General features: G+C 34.3%; 1 protein-coding gene across 2 annotated transcripts in view; it reads left to right on the top strand.

Annotated features, from left to right (window-relative positions):
* Positions 1–20,584, top strand: part of LOC128240487 (uncharacterized) — a 77,297-nt gene that overhangs the window by 3,376 nt on the left and 53,337 nt on the right. For both annotated transcript variants that reach the window (XM_052957134.1, XM_052957132.1), the window contains exons 2-5: positions 1,089–1,280; positions 1,524–1,633; positions 1,801–1,945; positions 2,395–2,553. In XM_052957134.1, the coding sequence (XP_052813094.1) occupies positions 1,089–1,280; positions 1,524–1,633; positions 1,801–1,945; positions 2,395–2,553 (606 nt within the window). The remainder of the gene's footprint in view (positions 1–1,088; positions 1,281–1,523; positions 1,634–1,800; positions 1,946–2,394; positions 2,554–20,584) is intronic.

Here is a 20,584-nt window from a genome sequence, read left to right as displayed (position 1 = left end):
AACACCATTGTAACTCACGAATGGCGACAGTTATAGACAGTGAGTTATGAGTCATGATGTGGATCGTTCAGAATTAAATTATCGTTTTAATGATGCATACATAATAAAACATACATGATAAAACATGGAGTCGCTAGTGATCACAGTAGTGTTCAAATGTCACTGATTTAATTAAATATAAAAGTCACACTTCTCTGTTAATCTCATACGAATGAATCAGCCTTGGTTTGCAAAACACACAATGTTGTCTTGTCGACCACCATTTAATTGTACCGCGAAATCAGGAAAAAATACATATAAATCTTATTTCATAACTATTTGGTTTTATCGATGTTTTGTGATTCGTCAGTAGCAATAATAGTTTAAATTACCAAAACAAGTTTGCTTCATATTCTATTGTACAAAACATGAAACATACTTTTTATTCAAATAATGGACTATTTTTAACGCATAAGCAAACGAATATATTTCTGGATACTGACGTTCTAAACATATAAATGTGCCTTGGGTATTTCCGTATTGATTTTCATTGTTTTAGGAAGGTCATACCTAGAACATGTGCAATTGGATGCGGCCTACTCGTGCCTTATAAGAGCAATGAATGACCAACTGTTTTGTTTCACATTAGCTGAACCAAAACAAAAATCAATAATCGCATAACTACGGCAAGAAAGGAAGTAATCCCTTTCATACATGAACCATATGAGGACTTTAAAGCAATATTTACAAGCGGTGCTCAATTACTTTATTTGAAGCACATTTTGAGAATATTTTGCCGAATTTGAAGTATGGAGGGTCGTACAAACGATTTTGTTAAGTCCATAAGTAGACGTCACGCGTAGATAAAAAGTGTCTCAACTCCATACCAGGAAGCGTTGAAAGAATTATTTTATATATTAGTATAATTATTTTCAATGAAGCGTTCTATCTAAAGACCCCTGTTTACTTAACGTTTCAAAGACTAATGATTCATATTAATAATATATGTTTTACGCTTCTTCGGACACTCATTTACTATATTCACTACTTATGTAGTTGTGACCGTTCTGAGCACAATGTTAATGTCTTTTCTCTTTTTTATTTTCCAGTGCATAGTTATTTCATCGAGACACAACCAACGGTATGGGGGAACGCTTCATGTCAAATAGCATTTCCAGTCCTGAACTTCTCTGGGAGTACACCTTCTATAGATTCAACCGAGGATATTTCGAACTTAAGAATTCCTGGGAATGGTGTTTGGATTGGCTATTACCAAGCAATGGTTACCTACACATATGTCGGTAAGTAAAGATTGACCATTTGTAGTAGCTTAGGAATCATTGCCATTTATCTTTGTGTTCACTTACAGCTACATTCGCAATGTATACAAACCCTAGCCGTCTTTGCTCTTATGTTTATCATTAAATATATTTTAATTAATATATTTTGAAACGTGGTGTGTTTGCATGCATCACTTTTTAAGAATTGCATTGTCGTAAAGTTGCTACCTTTTGAAGTATTTTTACAAATGAACGCAAAATTAGGAAACGGTCGAAGGGATCAGTATGAAGGGCAGATTTATGACGTACAAAGTCTTGGCGACTGCATATCCGCTACTGGATGTAAAACCTTCGGGTTATGGAAATCAAATACAGTAAGAAAATATAACATTTTATTATTTGTATTTTTTTACTAATTTATTTATTATATGGATGCGTAAAATCTTGAAACATTTAAAACTTCGTATGAATGTAGCGAATATACACACTAGCTGTTTGTGTAAATACATGCAAGATGTTATAAAAGTGTAATTTTTCCCAGGGCCTTACATGTAAATGTGCCTTGGGATATACAGTATTTGCCAACATATCTTGTGATTCACATTGCAATGACTCGAACTTTAAATTTCCGTGTGGAATGGCAGAGACCAATATAATGTCTGTATACAACACAGACAATGAAAGAAGTAAGTTAGTAGTTTAATGTACGTATGTTATTATTTCTGTATACAAATTGAGGAGATGTCTCCCTATGAAGTACTTTCTTGCCAGAGAATATATAAATTAAGGCTTAAAATCTTGTGCTCTTGTTTTGACTCAATAGATAAATAATTATTAAAAGTAGCATTTATTATAGCAGCATAGTGTAAACTTGTAACATAGTAATTTGTTATTAAAATTGTATAACATACCTTACGTGAAGGATAAAAGAGATTCACTATACGAAATACAAAATGTTTCGCATTTAGAAGATATGTCGATGCTTTTTTTGTACCTGAACTAGTGACAAACCAAAGCCGTGTACATGTCGTGCAGTTGGTACACGCATGCGTGATTAATGCAAATGATTACAATCAGATCTGACTGCTTTTATCATACCTCAAATTGTGCCTTACAGTAATCATACATATTTCAGTAATATCACAGACGGACGACACATGTACGTCGATTGAATGCAGTTGTCTTTCATTCACATACAATAATACTCCATCGGACGCATACATATTCAAATGGAAAACATGCATGGATAAAGAATTTTCCTTTCAACCCCTTTGCAATAACCATAACTTTTCAGGTATATGGTTAACCCAATTAATAACACATTTTTATCATTTATTACCAGAAATAATTGATGGTCTAAGGGATATTCATCGATTTATCCCATTTTATCGTGTTAGTTTTTTTTTTTTAAATTGTTAAATCGGATCCGATGATAATGATGTAAAACATGCCTTCTGTTATGTGATATAAATTAAATGTACATTCCAAGACACAAACATTATCTAGTCTGTATTTTAAAAGTAGAATCTAACATTTGTACTCAATATAGTCTACATATAGTAAAGTTTTGAGTTTGTTGATCATAAACGTATTTCTTCTCTGCGTAGTCTTTTCTAGTAAAGGTAAAATCATATAATATTAATATCTGAAAGGCTTAGAAGTCATTGTTACTATAATAAAGGATTCAATGAACAACTTGAAAAGAATTAACACGATAAAAATGAGATAATGTCGACAATGTATCGAAAGCTGTTTTAATATTATTAGTGTTTGTACATCCAAGTACTTCAAGGGAAATATAGACATGTTCCCATTAACTTTGTCTTATTACTTGGACATTTCATTTTTAAAAGGTAATGGGATAAAACAGTCTTGGAGATGTATACAATTATATCACACTTTAATTTTTTAGTATCTCTGACTAAATCTGCCATCTATGACTTCCTAATTGTTTTCGTCTTTTAATTGTATTTCATAACGCTTACCATTTAATGACATCTTATTATAAAGCAACACATACATCTACCACACTGTTTATGCATAGGCTATACAACTAGGGGCTTATCCGCAGAAGAGAGTTTCAGAATGCATGAGTTCAGTCAGCAGTAGGCTGAATAAATAAGAATGCAGCTGGGCACATATGCTTTGCTCCAAGCACACAGATAACATAAATGTAGAGTTTTGTAAGTTTTAATATCTCATTCAAAGACGAACCCAGTTGGCCAACATTTAACAATGAGCTTGTGTAAAAGCAAAATGATCAAATAGCAAAACAACTTTCTACGAGACACCTAACGTCACATAACAACGTACACTTATAGCATATATGATACAAGCAGTAAACACTATGGTCAATAAAGAAAATAGTTCAACAACAACGGGGGGGGGGGTGCATGAAGTGGGAAGTGCATATATCAATATCCACTTGTCCCAACGATTTTCAAAAGCAGCACTTTCAAAGTGATCTTGACTTTTTGAATCCGAATTATATGCGGGTCATCTAATTGGTTGTGCTAAGCTACTTTTAAAAAGAGCAAAACAATAGCTTATTTTGGGGGTTTTCAATTTTGATCAAAAATCGAAGTAAACTTTAAGGTTTATATTGACCTTTACCTTTTAGCCCTTACTTGTTGTTCTACTATTTTTCTGTTATATTTTGACATTTGATGCCATGGCCTCATTCGTATTTCATCAAATTGCATGTTATAACGGAATGTCACTGTGACATATGACAAATTGTGAAAATTGAGGAATCCGGACTACTCATTATTAAAGTATTGATCGTAAAGTATTGTGTTGCTTAAGGTCACTGTGATATTAACCTTTGATGGTTTAAAGCAACAGATGTCATATAATTGTCATAATCAATCTTCTTATTAAATTTGATTAACAATGACTAACTAGTTGTTTTTAATATTGCTCGGAACCCAGAGGGAAAAATCATATAATATACATTACTTATATTGATTCTGCAGTTGATACCCAATCTGCTGTAATTCCGAACTCTGAGTATAAAAGGACGTGGGCATCTGCATCGGAATCTTGTTTTGCTGCCGGAAAATATCCAGCAACATATACAAGCATATTGAGCACATCGTTTTCTGGCAATGTTTCCGGACTGGAGCGTTGGACTGGGGTCATAAGGAAATTGTCCATTATAAAACGAACTGGTATGACATTTTACTAATATTTATCAATTTCAAGAGTGAGGTTGGTGCACATAAACTGGTTTAAACCCCCAGTAAATTTACATTTTGCTGACCGTTCCAAGGCGGTAACTAACAATCCTTGATACACATACCTATTTTTATATATAGTATGTATGCAATGTGCTGTTTGTGGAGTTTTGTGCTCTTCTTCTATGTTTCTTGTTTGTGAATTTATGTTCTATGTATTTGGCGTTTACCCAGTGCCACTAAACCGGGTTTATGTTTAAACGTTTGCTACTGAGCTTGTTTCTGTAGCTTTTTGCATAGATATTCATGAAATAAAGCATTTAGGGCAAACGGATGAAGAAAACAAGTTTATGAATAGTCATAACAGAGTATGTTATATATACATTTTATGAGCCAAATGAATAAAAATATCTCATGAAAAAACATTGGAAATATAATTGGAACATTTTACCCAATCAGTTGTTCCAAAGATACCTAATAATTATACAGAAAACTTCAACCCCTACGAAATGTCTGCGGTCGCGGTCGCTGTTTTGCAAGAAAATGGTACAGTTGTGTTTGAAGATAGGACTCAACGTAGACATAACGTATGTCATTCCCGTAAGTAAACATATATTGCTTATTCATTACAGAATAGGGATTACATAATAATTAATTGTTATCAACTTCATCGTCCCTGATTAAGATTTGTGCGATGTTTGCAATCGTAATAATAAATTCATTTTTCTACTACTTCATGTTTTTAATGTAGACACTTATGTTTCATAGTTAAACGAAGATTTGTTTCGTTTTTTCCAAAGTTATTTTTAGTAAAGGTCTGTCCTAGATCAATAAACAACCTCGTCTTCAATGTCTTCCATCAAATTCGTCTTGTTAATATAATGAAATTAACTTCATTAACAAGCGATGTTTTATTATGCACATAGCTTCAGGAGGCACATCCAAAACAACACCATTTAGCTCGACGCAAACGACCCCACCCACCAGCATAACCTTATTGAACATACAGGTTAGTTTTTTGAAGTAGTGTAATAGAAAATGTATTACGTCGCATAAAGTGTTTATTCTATACGTTTTCACGATAATTGTAAAAACCGGACTCGTAATCTTGAGAAGTAAAGATTGCATAGTTCTATACATCCCCATAAATTATTAATTATTTGTTAGATTAACAATAAATACAGTTGCACTGTAATTTTATCTAATTGCAAACAATAAAAAAGTGTAAACACAGTACATGTCCTTGTTTAGAGGAATCATTCTCGAAGCCTTACAGCCATAATGATTGAACAAGCTATGAAAAACGTGACAAGACAAGTGACACATAGCATATATAGGCATTGAATATCGGAAATACTATTAAAAAACCATATTATATAATATTGTTCCATAGAAATAAATATTTTAACTAACTTCCTTGGTTTGTCTAAATAAATGAAACCATATGGCTTTTTAAATGCAGAATTGTAAAGATGTTTTTGAATATTTTGCTCAGTGCAAATACTGTTCGACTTCCATTTCGAGTGGGATAACAAAAATATGTAATGGGAGCAAATTCACACTTTAAGTGACTTGTAGAATGACTGAGAATGATAAAATACACAACAATGTTAATGCCTGCCCTGAATAAATCAATCAGTTATGTCATGTTAAGGAATGAATTGAGGGGCTGGTCAAAGTGTGTGGAGTCCGTCTGCAATTCATTACTTATTTTTACACCAATAGTTAATTATTTCATTGAATAATTGAAACTAATTCATTTCATTTAAGAAAACCTTTCATAAATCCTTTCTTACCCATTCTTTAAATAGAATGACCCGGCTGTAACCGGAAACATTTCTTTCAAATGACGTCACTTTTAAACGTAAAATTGAAACACTTATGGCAACAATACACTTACAATATAATAAAAACAATTCACTTTCTAAAATGTTGATTTATATTTTACGGAACCTGCTGACACAATACCAACAAAAATAGTTTTCATGTATATCGTTATGGGATGATTTCCGATGCGAACATATCCGAAGATGTTACGTTCATCGATTGATAAACGCAATTGCCGAAAGGGAGTTCATTTAAGGAATGGAAGTTGAGGTGTAAATATTATTGTCACAAACATCATCGTCAAATATTATTACTTTCTGTTGATCAATATCCATCTCTGTAACATGTAATATGTCATCGCGTGAGATGTGTAATATGTCTTTATAGCAATACTTCAATAGCATGTGCAATCTTATCCAATTTATTAATGAAGAGTTGATATTTTGACTGCTACAAATAAATTTCATTGTTCATTTCCGTCGGCATCTGCGTTGTGACGTCCAGCTCGGTAACGTGGAGTAAAGTTGTAGTTCGCTAATGCAGCTATCCAACGTTGACCGGTTGCGTCGAGCTTTGCCGTTGTAGTCACGTACGTCAGAGGGTTATTGTCGGTGATAACCTCGAATTCAGTGCCGTATAGGTAGTCGTGGAATTTCTCCGTAACAGCCCATTTAAGTGCAAGAAATTCCAGTTTATGTGCCGGGTAATTCTTCTCACCTAGTTTCAGGGATCGACTTGCATACGCTATTACACGGTCATTTCCATCTTGATGTTGGTAGAGGACTGCGCCGAGACCTTTGATGGACGCATCAGTGTGCAGTTTGAATGGCTTCAAGTAATCGGCGTAAGCCAGAATTGGTGGATTGACAAGCCTTGTCTTTAATTCATCAAACGCATCCTGCTGAGCCTGTTCCCAGACAAACGGTGCTTTATTTCTTGCTGTTGATGTTTTCTTTGTGTTTTTCGTCGGATGTCCGATCAACAAGTTGTTCAATGGACGAGCGATATTCGCGAACCCCTTTACAAATCGCCTGTAATAGCCGACAAATCCAAGATATTGTCTGACCTCTTTGACCGTCTTTGGTACTGGCCACTTTCTTACAGCTTCTGATTTTTTCGGGTCTGTTTCAATTCCATCGCGAGATATAACATGTCCAAGGTAAGTTGTCTTGATTTTAAAGAATTCACATTTGGAAGGTTGTAGTTTTAGATTGTAACTTGATAGTCGAGAGAAAACAGAGTCCAATTTTTTCAAGGTGTGAATCAATGTCTTGCGAGTAAATGATTATGTCGTCCAGATATATTAGGCAGTCTTTCAGATTCAAATCACCCATGCATCTCTCGAGCAGACGTTGAAATGTTGCTGGTGCATTGCACAAACCGAATGACATACGATTGCATTCATAAAAGCCTAATCCTGCAACTTGAAATGCTGTCTTTTCCTTGTCCTCTTCAGCTAACTCAACCTGCCAATATCCAGACTTTAAATCAAGTTTACTAAAGTATTTGGATCCTGACAACAATTGCAATGTATCTTCAATTCTTAGGATGGCATAACTATCTCTTTTAGTTCTTTGGTTTAATTTCCTAAAATCTATGCAATATCTGATCTTTCCGTCTTTTTTCCTAACAATAACTACATTTGAAGACCATGGACTTTTTGATTCCCTAATTGCGCCTATTTCCACCATTTCTTTTAAATGCTCTTTCACTTCATTGTAAACCGCAGGTGGTATTCTACGAACGGGATCTTTAAATGGTTCATTGTTGTTTAGTGTTATGCTGTGCTTGATTTCTGAAGTATGACCAAGATCTAGTTAACTTTTCGGAAAGATACAATCCCATTTTTCAAATAGCTTATAAACCTTGTTCTTTTGCATTTCGTTCAATTCAGATTCATCTAACTCAACTCCATACTTTGTGTTTGCTTCTTGATCACTTATTGTTTTGTTTTCTTTTTCAGGTGATGCTGACATTGCTGCTGACATGGGTTTCGAAGGATCTTCTTGGCGTAACACAGTTACTTCCTTCAGCTGGCATAATTCTGATTTTGCTCTTATTTTATAGGTATTGCTGTTATGTTGCAGAGTCTCACTGGTATACGTGCATTGACACCTTTGTTCTGGCATTCAACAACTCTAGGACATACTATAGCGCTATGGCCATTTTCATCTAATTGTTCAGTTACAGCACTTTCAAAATTTCTTGACTTACGCAGAAAACCGGTAACTGTTCTAGATTCCCTAGGATGTAGAGTTATATTTCTGGTTGCTGTTACTCTACCCATATCTGCTGATATAGATAAAAATGTTGCTTTCCAAGGATCAGGTAAGTTTGTAATTTCATCTTCTTTCATTTCCCTTATTACATTCGTTCCAAGTAGAATTGGGACTTCTCCATGATAGTCGGCAAGTGGAACCACTAACAGTAAGGTAAGTATAGGGTTTGTAGAAAAATCGGTTTCAATGGTAGCTTCAATATATCCGGTTTATGGAATTGACGTTCCATTTGCACTCCTCAGGTTTAATTCAAAATCGTCCATTGGTTTAAGTTCAGGTCTACCTTCAATACTATTGTAATACTGTTCTGTTATTGTGCTAATTTGGGAACCACTGTCAATCAATGCTTTTGTTTCGATGCCTTCAAATTTAATGTTTGATACGTTTGCATTCCCAACCATTCTTTCGAGTAAATTGGCTACTATTTCGGGGCGTTGGTTTGCTTTGCCACTCTCATCAGCCCCTGTGATCAGAGCAGTTGCCCGTTTAAATGTCCTGCAGGGTGTGTATTTGCGTTGTTTTGTTGTTGGTAATCGCCTTGGTTTTGATATCGTCCTCTTGATGGTGCAAAGCTCCTACCTCTTCCTCCTGATCCTCTGTAGTTATTTCTTCGAGTTGGATATCGTCCTCGTCCTCCATATGATTCAAAATGGCGACTTGGCTCTGCATCGGAGTTCTTTTTCGATAGTTCATTAATCTTTGCTTCCAATCTGATCATTCTTTCAAACATCTCTTTCATGAGGTTGCCTTGGTCATTCGTTTGCTGAACATTGACTTTAGTTTCATTCTGCTTAAGTGTTTCAAGTTCTTGTTCCTCTCTTCTAACCTTCCTCTTAAATTCTTCAAATGATATGTTCGTCTCATAATATATTCTGGTTGCATTTCTTAGTTCAGTATTTCTCAAATGTCTCCAAAATCTTATCTTCAATATGCTCTCTTTTCTATTTTCATCTATTTGTCCTTTTTCTACAGCTCTTCGAAAAATACTTTCTAATCGTGTACCCCAACTTGCAACATCTTCTTCTCTTCCCTGTACTGCTGTATAAAACTCTTCAATCAAACTTTCTTCCGATTTTACATATCCAAAATTACTTTCAAGTTTGTCTAAAATATCTCGTATTGTTGCTGTATGTGTTAGTGTAGCTAGAACTTTCCTTGCTCGTCCGGTAATTGCATTTCTCACTGCTTGTTTCAATAGATCTTTATGATATATTCTTGACTCAATCATGCTCTCAATTTCATTTTTCCATTCTGTAAATTGCTCTTCACTAAACTTGGGAACAGAGGGTTTCATGATAAGTTTCTCCTCATGTTCTTTAGGTTTACGCTGTCTATCTTTTACATGCGTACATGCTATACTCTGAATGTCATCTTCTATTGAGCTTAGCCTACTCTCTCGTTCAAACAGACTTGTTTCAAGTTTATCTTTCTCAGCTTTGAGTTTCTTTACTCGCTCTTGTTTAGCTTTATCTTTCTTTTCTCGTTCTTGCTTTTTAATTACTGAAAGTCTTAACCTCTCTCTCTTCTTTATATTATCATATAATCTCCTCTCCTATTGTTTCATTTTCTCAACCATTTCTCTTAAATTCCTTTCTTCTTCACTCTCCGATTCTGATGTATCACTAATTGGTTCATCTTTCATCTTTGATACGTCTTTCTTTAACATCATCTTACTCTCCCCCTTCTTAGACTTTCTGTCCTCAGAAATCACAGACTTTTGTTCCATTAGTGTATCGTATCTCTTTTGCAACCAACTCATTTCCTTTTCAAATGTATCCTTTCCTGTTTTCTCTTTCTCTAACTGACCCTGTTCTTGATCTTTGATCGAGCTTAAGTGATCAATATCAACTTCACCCTACTCAATGTAATCTAATTCGTCTTCATTAAAATTCTTTTTTACTTTCAGTCCTTCTGTATGTACATATTTACTTTCAAATTCATCTGACATAGTTTCTTCATCCGAATGTTCAATATCAGAATCCTTATCAATAAATGACAGCTTCTTCAACTGTTGTTCTGTTTTCTTTTCCCCTTTACATTCTCAACTCTTTCTTTTTCCTTCAGCTTTTGCAACTTTTGCAGCTTAATTTTCTCATCTCTTAATTTGACTAATTCAAGTCTCTCATTTTCTCTTACTTCCTTTCTTTCTCTTTCTTTTATTTCTTTTTCCTCCTTTTGAATTTCCCTTTTCATCTTTCTAAGACATGTAATGAGCCATCTCTAATCTTACTCAGCACTGTTTTAAAGTCACTTTATTTATGTCAATACACAGTTTACTTGGCACTTCTCTTAACAAGATAACCAATTAATTCATTCCATACACAAAGTCACATTTCAATAAACATAATCACTTCACAAATACATGAGATTCACATAAACACAATGATATAGCAAACCACAAAATTAAATTAATGGCAAAACAGTTCACAACATAAGAACACAATCTTATTCAAACATACAATGTTATGCATATAACATGTCATCAATTATATCATAAGACTCAAACAACACCACATCTATTCATCTTAAGTAGTAAATTATGGTATAATGTAATCTCAAACATATATGGTACCGATAACTTCCCTTGACTCTGCTCAACCTTATAAATGACTTAACATTTATTTTAATTCAATTTTATTGAAGTGTACCATCACAAACTTCAATTATTAAATTCTTATTTAATATTCCTGATTTTTTTTATTTTTGCTAAACATCGATTCACAATTATCAGACAACGGTCACATCACTGACTAACATATGCACAGAGACTTATAATTTCCTTTTGAAAATTATTCTGCCGAAACCTGGAATTGAACTCGGACAGCCTGGTCACTACAAATTAACACCTGACACTTACACCACTGAGCTATTGTGACAGTTGTCACATTAGGGACAAAATAACCAATATAACAAGAGTCATCGATTCATCGGGGACAAATCCGATAATGTCATCAGTATACCAATTTCACGTGCGGTATACAACTAACACTCCCAAAATAACGGTTTTGTACGAGAACGGTAAGCGGTATGCGTTGCGTATAACGTACTCGGAAAAACACGCGTTTATATCGTTCGCGCAAATGTCGTTCTCAATAAGTTAGGTTGATCACTCCTAAATTATTGAAAACGAACTCGGATTTCTTAATTGCTATATTCCTTTATCGTGTTCTAGCAGACTGACACACGGGTTTTGTGTTTAACATCAAATGTTTCAATCATAAGGACCAAATGTGCAGGTAAAAAAAAATCAAAAGCTTCCTCAGGTATTGATCTAAATCTACATGACTACGCTATACTGATAATCCTATTGTATACCTCTACTGTATGTCACCTTGTTATGTAAGTATAAGGGTCACTGATTATTTGACAGTTGAACAGGTGTTAAAGTGCTGACCTAAATTTGACCTATATATTGATGATTATTGAAAAATAAAAAAACTAGTAATGGAACTATCTCAAAAAAATATACAGTATATATTAAAATTATCTATATATCACATGAATAATCAATATATACACAACATGAAACATAAATCACACAACATAAATCAATGCAATATTGAATTGAATATGTATATAGTTAAGTTAATATATCCACTATAAATGTCACTTTGGTGTAGTTTCCTCAACGGTCCTCAATGGTTGATGAAGAATCCAAGCGCTTACAATGTGGGATAAATACGTATTTATGTTAACTAGTAAAGCAAATATTGGTGGGGCCCCTTATTCCCTCTAACCACTTTTCTCAAACCACTCTTCTCTAACCACTTTTCACTGACCACTAATTTCTAACCACTCTTTTATAACCACTCTTTTATAACTCGGGTTACACTAGTTCACTTACTACTTCTGTCACTGGTCACATCAGAAGATGGGTCGTTCTTGCATAGACAATCACTACCAGTTGCACGTGCTGTATACCATATGCGTCGATGTAAACGATCTTTTCCTTGGGCGCCACTGTTACCGGGCCACCTCTGACCTCTACTGGGCGGTAGATGGGGAACAGAACAAACGTGAATTCGTGCCAATCGTTTTAATAGTACCTATACCATCGACGTCATCGTCATCCTCCTAAACGCATATATAATAAAGTAATCTAACATAGAACATGTACAAATGCTCGAACACAGAATTTCAGATAAACAATGGCGCGATCATTAAACAATACATTGAAACAATGTAAATATATCACGACATACAAAAACCTATAACACTATAAATCAATACAAAGATAACAGATTATAATAACGGGATTAAATGAATTACCTGCAGTATTCTAAATAAGTAGCTGCATAAATTGGATAGAAAAGCACCGTATAAAAATGGCGTTGTACGTGAAGATTTATTGACTTAAAAGTGAAAGTAGTAATAGTAATAAGTTGATTGGTTAATTTAAAACACTGACGTATTAGTTTTAGGTTAATATATACTATAACTCGATATTTAACAAACTACACTACACTATATGTAAAAGTTACCAAACCTGATAATTTACGGGGCGGAGTAATAAATGAGAATTAGGGTATTTTAACAAAATAAGAATAAATATATTTGTAACACTTTTATTGAAATATAAAAGTCACACCCTATGGCAGTTGCCTGTCTGCAATATCATTGGCTGAAAATGTAGGTTGTATTTTAACTAACATTGATATGTACGATTCGGATACATATTTAAACGAGTACACAGCTTACTTGGAATGAGATATTGGACGAAAAAATAATGAAATTGCAGATTCATTCATCATTAAGTTCTAGGCTTAACCATTAAGAATTTCAACTTTCACAGGTGTTTAAAGATCCGCCCATTGCCACATATCCGATACACAATCCCAGCGTCAGATTAAGCGTTGACAATGTATCAGCCAATGAGGTTGTACGCTAAGTCAGTTAGATGACCTGAATTAAAATCTTATGATTCAGAAGAGCTTGTTCGCTACGCTCACTCCGCCCATTCTTAATCATTAAGATTTAAATTCATGTCATATAACTATTACATAACCACATTTGTAATTAGGAAACCGATAATAATATGCTTCATGTACATTTATATCTTGCTTGTTTTACTTAATCATGCATTTTGAGAATGCTTGGTTTGGTTTTAAGAGTATGTATCTAATGAAAACGAATTCAATTTCCAGATATACAAAATTCAAATTCAAATATTTATTGTATGAAGGCCTCCGGCCCATATACAGATATGCATACATAGAAACATATAAACAACGTGGAGTTGACCAAGCATAGAATTCACAAAATATTAGTTGTTAGTATGGCATCATACATGTTAATCAACTATTGATACACTGTCTTTAGTTTTTTCTGCATAATACAAATACATAGCTAATTTTTGCAAAATTTCTTCATTTTGTGTAGCTATTAATAGAAAGAACTTGTGAAGACTAGGGTAAACATAATACTTAGATGGTATTCACTTTTCTTATATCTCTATATAATGGACATTTGATAACAAAATGATATTCATCCTCAACAACATTTTTACAATATAAACAAAATCTATGGTCCCTATCAATTCCGGTATGCCTGCCTGTTTCGATAGCAAGGCGATGTGATGAAAATCTAAAATTTGCTAAGCATTTACGAAATTTATCAACTGTAACACAGTTCACATATAATTCTGTCTTTAAACATGATTTTATATACATGTAAAATTTATTAAGTTTCATATTCTCAGAACAAGTTTGACTCCATAATTGTAGATGTTGATCTTTTAATCTCGTTACATATTCTTCAAGAAAGAAACTTTCATTTACTACTTGCTGTGACTCCCAAATATATCCAAAACCATTCCTAGACAGATTCATACGCAATACACTAACCCAATTTTCATGACCTAGACTATCATACAGTTTTAACATATTGTAACACAACTTTACATATCTATCATCAGGAAGTTTCAAAAGTTTTAACCAATATTTAAGACAACGTTTCGAAGCATATATGTGTAATGGTAAACGACCTAGATCACCTAAAACAGCATCATTACAAGCTTTAGAAGATACATTTAAATACCTTTTACATGCATATAATTGGACATTTTCTATAGCATTCATTGAAGTCATTCCCCAAATTTCAGCACCATATAACATTATAGGTGATATTTTTGTATCAAACATTTTAAAAAACACTGAAGACTTAACAAAAGGTAACGATGCAATGCCTTTAAAAAGACAATGTAAAGCTTTCTTAGCTTTTAGAGCAGAATTCTCTGCCATCTTATACCATGACAATGTACAACTAAAATATAAACCCACATAAGTAAACCCTGATACAACATCTATATTTTCATTATTATATTTCCATTTTTCTTTACTTGCCAGCTGCCCACCTCTTCTAAAAACAACAATTTTTGTTTTACTAGTATTAACTTGCAACTTAGTATCAGCACAAAATAAGCTTAGCGCATTTAGTTGTTTTTGTAGACCTACAACTGTATCAGATAACAGAGCAACATCATCTGCAAACATAAGTAGAAACACTTCAATATCAGAAGGGGACAGCTGAACACCATGCACACCACTTTGTTCAATATAACTATACAATTCATTAATAAAAAGTGAGAACAATACTGGACTTAAATTACACCCTTGTCTTAAACCACTTGGACAGCCAAAACACTCTGTTTTTCCATCATTGCATCTAATACACATTTTGACATCTTTATAAATTGACTGAATAGCATCCAATAGCCTTCCTTTAACATTTTGTCTAAATAAGCTTGTATATAATTTTGCCCTATCCACAGAATCAAACGCTTTTTTAAAATCAATAAAAGCAACATATAACTTCTTACCCTTTGTACTTAAATACTTGCTTATAACAGTATATAAAACAAAAGCATTATCAGTTGTATTATAACCATATCTAAATCCTGCTTGCGACTCCGAGATGGAGTTATAAACTTGAGTATAATAGGTAAGTCTTCTGTTTAAAATGCTTATATATATTTTGCTAAATACATCAACAAGTGCTATACCCCTGTAATTATCAGGATTATTACAACTTCCCTTTTTGTGCACTGGTATAATAATAGATAGCGTCCAGCTTCTCGGGAACTGACCTGATGTAAATATTTGGTTATAAATACGTACCATATATGGCAATAAATAGAAAATACCATATTTAAAATGTGCAGGCAATAGCTCTCCGGCTGAAGCTTTATTTAACTTTAAGTCATTCACTGCCTTTATTACCTCATCAGATTCAATCCTGGAGTTTAAGATGATATTATTTGAACCATCCACTTCATTAAAGAAGTTGTCAATAATAGGGGGTACATTTTCAGTGTCAGTATCAGATTGGAATAAAGTCCTAAAATGCTGCAGCCATTCCTCGCCACTTATATCAGGATCAGTTCTTTGTCTGCCAGTTAAATGCTTTATTTTACTCCAAAACTGTTTAGGATTTGGCATGGAGTTCTCTAAATCTAAACCAATGCGCCTCAGGCATAGTAATTTCTTAGATTTACAAACACACTTATATTTAGACCTTGTTACCTTATAATCAAACAGATCTGCCATACTTTTTGTTGATCTATACAATCTAAGACTACGTAAAGCGTTTCGTTTAAGTTCTTTACATTCATTGTCAAACCAGTTCAAGCCTACTTTACGTTTACTCGTTTTTCTTATTTGCTTAACAAAATCTTTCGATAATTTAAAATACATTTTTGGAATTCTTCGACTAAATTACTAGTATCAGAATCCTCTACTTCTAACATATCATCAACAGCTTTGAATTCACCATTAAGTATACTTTGGCTTAACACATCTTGGTAATGTTCATAACTACTTTCATCTATACAAATTTTGCTACTATAAATAATTTTGGCTTTATCATTAACATCTGATTTTAACATACTATCAAGACACAAAACTAATGGCATATGATCACTTTCAGGGTTAGCGTCTACTTTGAAATTATTACAAATCTCATACATGCTATGGCTACATATAAAATAATCCACAACGCTTGACCCAATACCTCCATAGTACGTAAAATCACCAACACCTTTATCACTCCCAACTCGTCCATTTACTATACATAATGAGTAAGTTATACAAAACTGTAAGGGAAATTTTCCAACAGCATTAACAGTATTGTCTTTCGAAATTCTCATTGTATTAACATCGTTCTCAAAAATAGATTCCAGCTGAGCAAACACTGGTATATTTAGATTTATGTTAATAAAATCATTTAAAACACCAGTTCTCGCATTTAGATCTCCACATAGCAACAACTCATATGCCTGCAAATTATATTCGCTATTACATAACAATGTTTCAAATTCAGATAAACCACTGACTGTTTTATCCGTATAAAATGGTGACCCTTGTGGTGGATTATATAATGACACTAAAAGAATCTGTTTATCAGGGCAAAATATACCTTTATCAATAACTATCAATATTCCGTAAATAAAATCTTCACAAACACGGCTAATATACTGAGATAGGTAATCCTTTATAAAAATTGCTACACCCCCCATATTTCTCCCAGCCTTCAAAGATTTTTTCGCAGGGCAAAAATAACAAAAATAACCAGGTAGAATATGTTGAATGTCATTACACTCCAGACACCATGTTTCTTGGAGACAGATAATTTCAAACGCCAATAAATATTGTATAAAATCAGCATTATTCAACTTAGTATAAATTCCACAAATATTCCAAGACAAAACTTCCACGTTTAGTTTCCGAACAAATGAGCGTTGACCACCCCCCTAGTCTATAACATTAGCTGTTTCTGCGTCTGGCTGGATCTCCATGTCATCCTGCTGAGGTGGCTGTACCTGCTGATCTTGACGCCTGGTTGCTCGCCTGAATACTCGGGGTTGAACGTTATTGTCAAGCACAACTAAAGTACCATTCTTAAAGTAACCCTTTTTACCAGACCTTTTAAGATCATCTAATTGTAACTTTTCAAAGCTTGTAAGATCGTTGGCTATTCTGACACCATGCAGCCTTAATTTATCTCTAAACTTAAACAGTTCAAATTTGTTATTATGATTTTTAAACTTTACAAGAATCATTCTAGGGGAGTCTTGTGAATATTTTCCAAAACGTTTGGCAAAAGTTATAACATCATCAAAGTTTATATCATCAGGGAGGGAACCTTTCAACACAGAATTTATAACTTTGGACTTGGTATCATCAGATGATTCGTGCTCCTCGTCTCCTAGTCCGAAAATTCTTAAATTACCTTTACGCGACTCGCGCTCTATTGAGTTCATTTGCTTCCTAATAATGTCAATATGGTCTCGATTAATTTCATCACTGATTGCCAAATGGCCTAAGTCATTTTCAAAAACACTAGAAGAATATTCAATGTCGTCAACTTTGGATTTAATAGTTTTAAGATCATTTTCTGTTGCCTTCTGGCGTTTATCTAGATCTCTACAAATAGATTTAACATTACATAGTTCAGTCTGGATATTCGAAACATCATGACGTAATTTGGAGATTTCATCTTTTACTTCAGTGATTTGTGACGTGCTTTTTGCATTGGCTGCCTCTATAGCATTAAGTATAAGGTCTGTCTAACTGCTTGGGCCTGGATTCTGCTCCACGTCTGAGGACAACATCAAAAGACGACTGGTATACGACAAATAGGAATTGCTCACTATCGGACATGTATTGGTTTGTTTATATTGACGCTCAATGGTGACACTGTTGATGCCACCGGGGCATGTGTCATGAAGCTCGTAACTTGAAACCGATTCCTCAATCAGGTGCTTTGCCAGCAGTAACCCCTGGGCGCACGTAAACCAGAATAGCATTAAACTGCAGCACATGAAAGTTATCATGTGTATGTCAGATGACTTTGAGTACGGAGTATACAAGAACTACATGGCAAAACTACGTGAACAAATAGACAAGTAACAGAGTCGAATCCCGTTGACTCGAGCTCCCAGGAACCGGCGAAAGTACCTCGAGCCTCATGAAATTCGAGCCAAGCGGGAATGCTTTCCTCTTTCCTTTTGTAAAAATAAATCGGTCCTTTACATCCACTTCGAGCCAACGAGGAAATCGAGCCAAGCGAGTTCGAACAAACAGGGTTCGACTGTATATGCAAAAACACAATTATACACAACTACATTGACAAGGAAGTCTGGGAGGTTATTATATATCTGACTTCTAAAAATGCTTAATTCACAAATCGTGACATTTTCTACGCAGGTATATTAAAGTTAATTATGCGTTTGTTGAAATTCGATATAAACAACAATCATCAAACTACTGTATCTCGACACATCTTCGTTGGTGCGTTAAACCGAATAGGAAAATTACGATTCCCTTTACTGCATTTAGAAAATACTTACGTCATAGTAAATATCAACCAAAAACATGGATGCGTATTATTGCACGGTAAGAGGTTTATCTTTTAATGTATTTTATGTGTTTAAAAGATGTTTTGGATTTGTGAAGCATGGTAATAATTAGAGCATTTTAAGTAATTAAAAAAATTCCTACTGCCTTGAATAAAGATATTTATCATACGTTTAAAAGTACGAAAATTGCCACAATTCATTATTTGTACAATTTTGTAAACACCGTCAACGTATAGAACTAAATATGCTGACGGTAAAACGAACCATTTATAAGGGGTTAAAAGATGGACACTTACTCCAAAATAAGATTTACCACAATTATTAAAAATATTTAAATATACCAAAAAGGATGAATAGATGTGGAAAACAATGATTCTTTGACGGATATTGTGTTTAATTTCAATGAAAAGTGCAGAACATACAGTATTTCTACCTTATGAGACGATAGAAGATTACAGTAATTTTTTTAACACTCACCATTAATTTAATAGTTTAATGTATAATGCAGTTTATCACTCAAAATTTATGTTTATTTTCGGTGGAAAATGGCCGACGTGTTCCGAATGCAAATTATGCCATTAGAAATATGTATTTCTTTGTAACAACGCATAAAAAAGTATTTCCTTGTGAAGGTTTAGGGTGGGATGTAAAAGTTTCATTTCTTTTCTCCTGACCATGCACAAATGGTAAACAGATCTGAAGAAGTGTAAAACCTGAATATCTTCATTTTTACGGATATACTCAACATTTGAACGTGTTCACATCGTTAAGTAAATGATTTATAAAGCGATTTTGCTCCATGGTCAATGTTTCGAACATGTCATACTATCGTTATAGCTTTATTATGGCTAGGGCATTGTCTGACACATTTCGGTGGAATAGGGCATTGTCTGACACATTTTGGTGGAATAGGGCATTTTCTGACACATTTTGGTGGAAAAGGGTGATGTCTGACATATTTCGGTGGAATAGGACATTGACTGACGCATTTTGGTGGAATGGGGCGTTGTCTGACGCATTTCGGTGGAATAGGGTGATGTCTGACGCATTTCGGTGGAATAGGGCGATGTCTGACACATTTCGGTGGAAAAGGGCGATGTCTGACACATTTCGGTGGAAAAGGGCGTTGTCTGACACATTTCGGTGGAATAGGGCGTTGTCTGACACATTTCTGTGGAAAAGGGCGTTGTCTGACACATTTCGGTGGAAAAGGGCGTTGTCTGACATATTTCGGTGGAAAAGGGCGTTGTCTGACACATTTCGGTGCCATATTTCTGACACATTTCGGAGGAAAAGTGCATTTTTTGACATATTCGGTGGACTAGTGCGTTGTCTGACACATTCGGTGGAATAGTGCGTTGTCTAACATATTCGGTGGAATAGTGCGTTGTCTAACACATTCGGTGGAATAGGGCGTTGTCTAACATATTCGGTGGAATAGTGCGTTGTCTAACATATTCGGTGGAATAGTGCGTTGTCTGACATATTCGGTGGAATAGTGCATTGTCTGACATATTCGGTGGAATAGTGCGTTGTCTAACATATTCGGTGGAATAGTGCATTGTCTAACATATTCGGTGGAATAGTGCGTTGTCTAACATATTCGGTGGAATAGTGCGTTGTCTAACATATTCGGTGGAATAGTGCGTTGTCTAACATATTCGATGGACTAGTGCGTTGTCTAACATA

The sequence above is a fragment of the Mya arenaria genome, chromosome 7 (assembly GCF_026914265.1).
Source record: "Mya arenaria isolate MELC-2E11 chromosome 7, ASM2691426v1".
In the NCBI taxonomy this organism is placed as follows: Eukaryota; Metazoa; Mollusca; class Bivalvia; order Myida; family Myidae; genus Mya; species Mya arenaria.
This window is presented reverse-complemented; position numbering and strand designations above follow the sequence as displayed.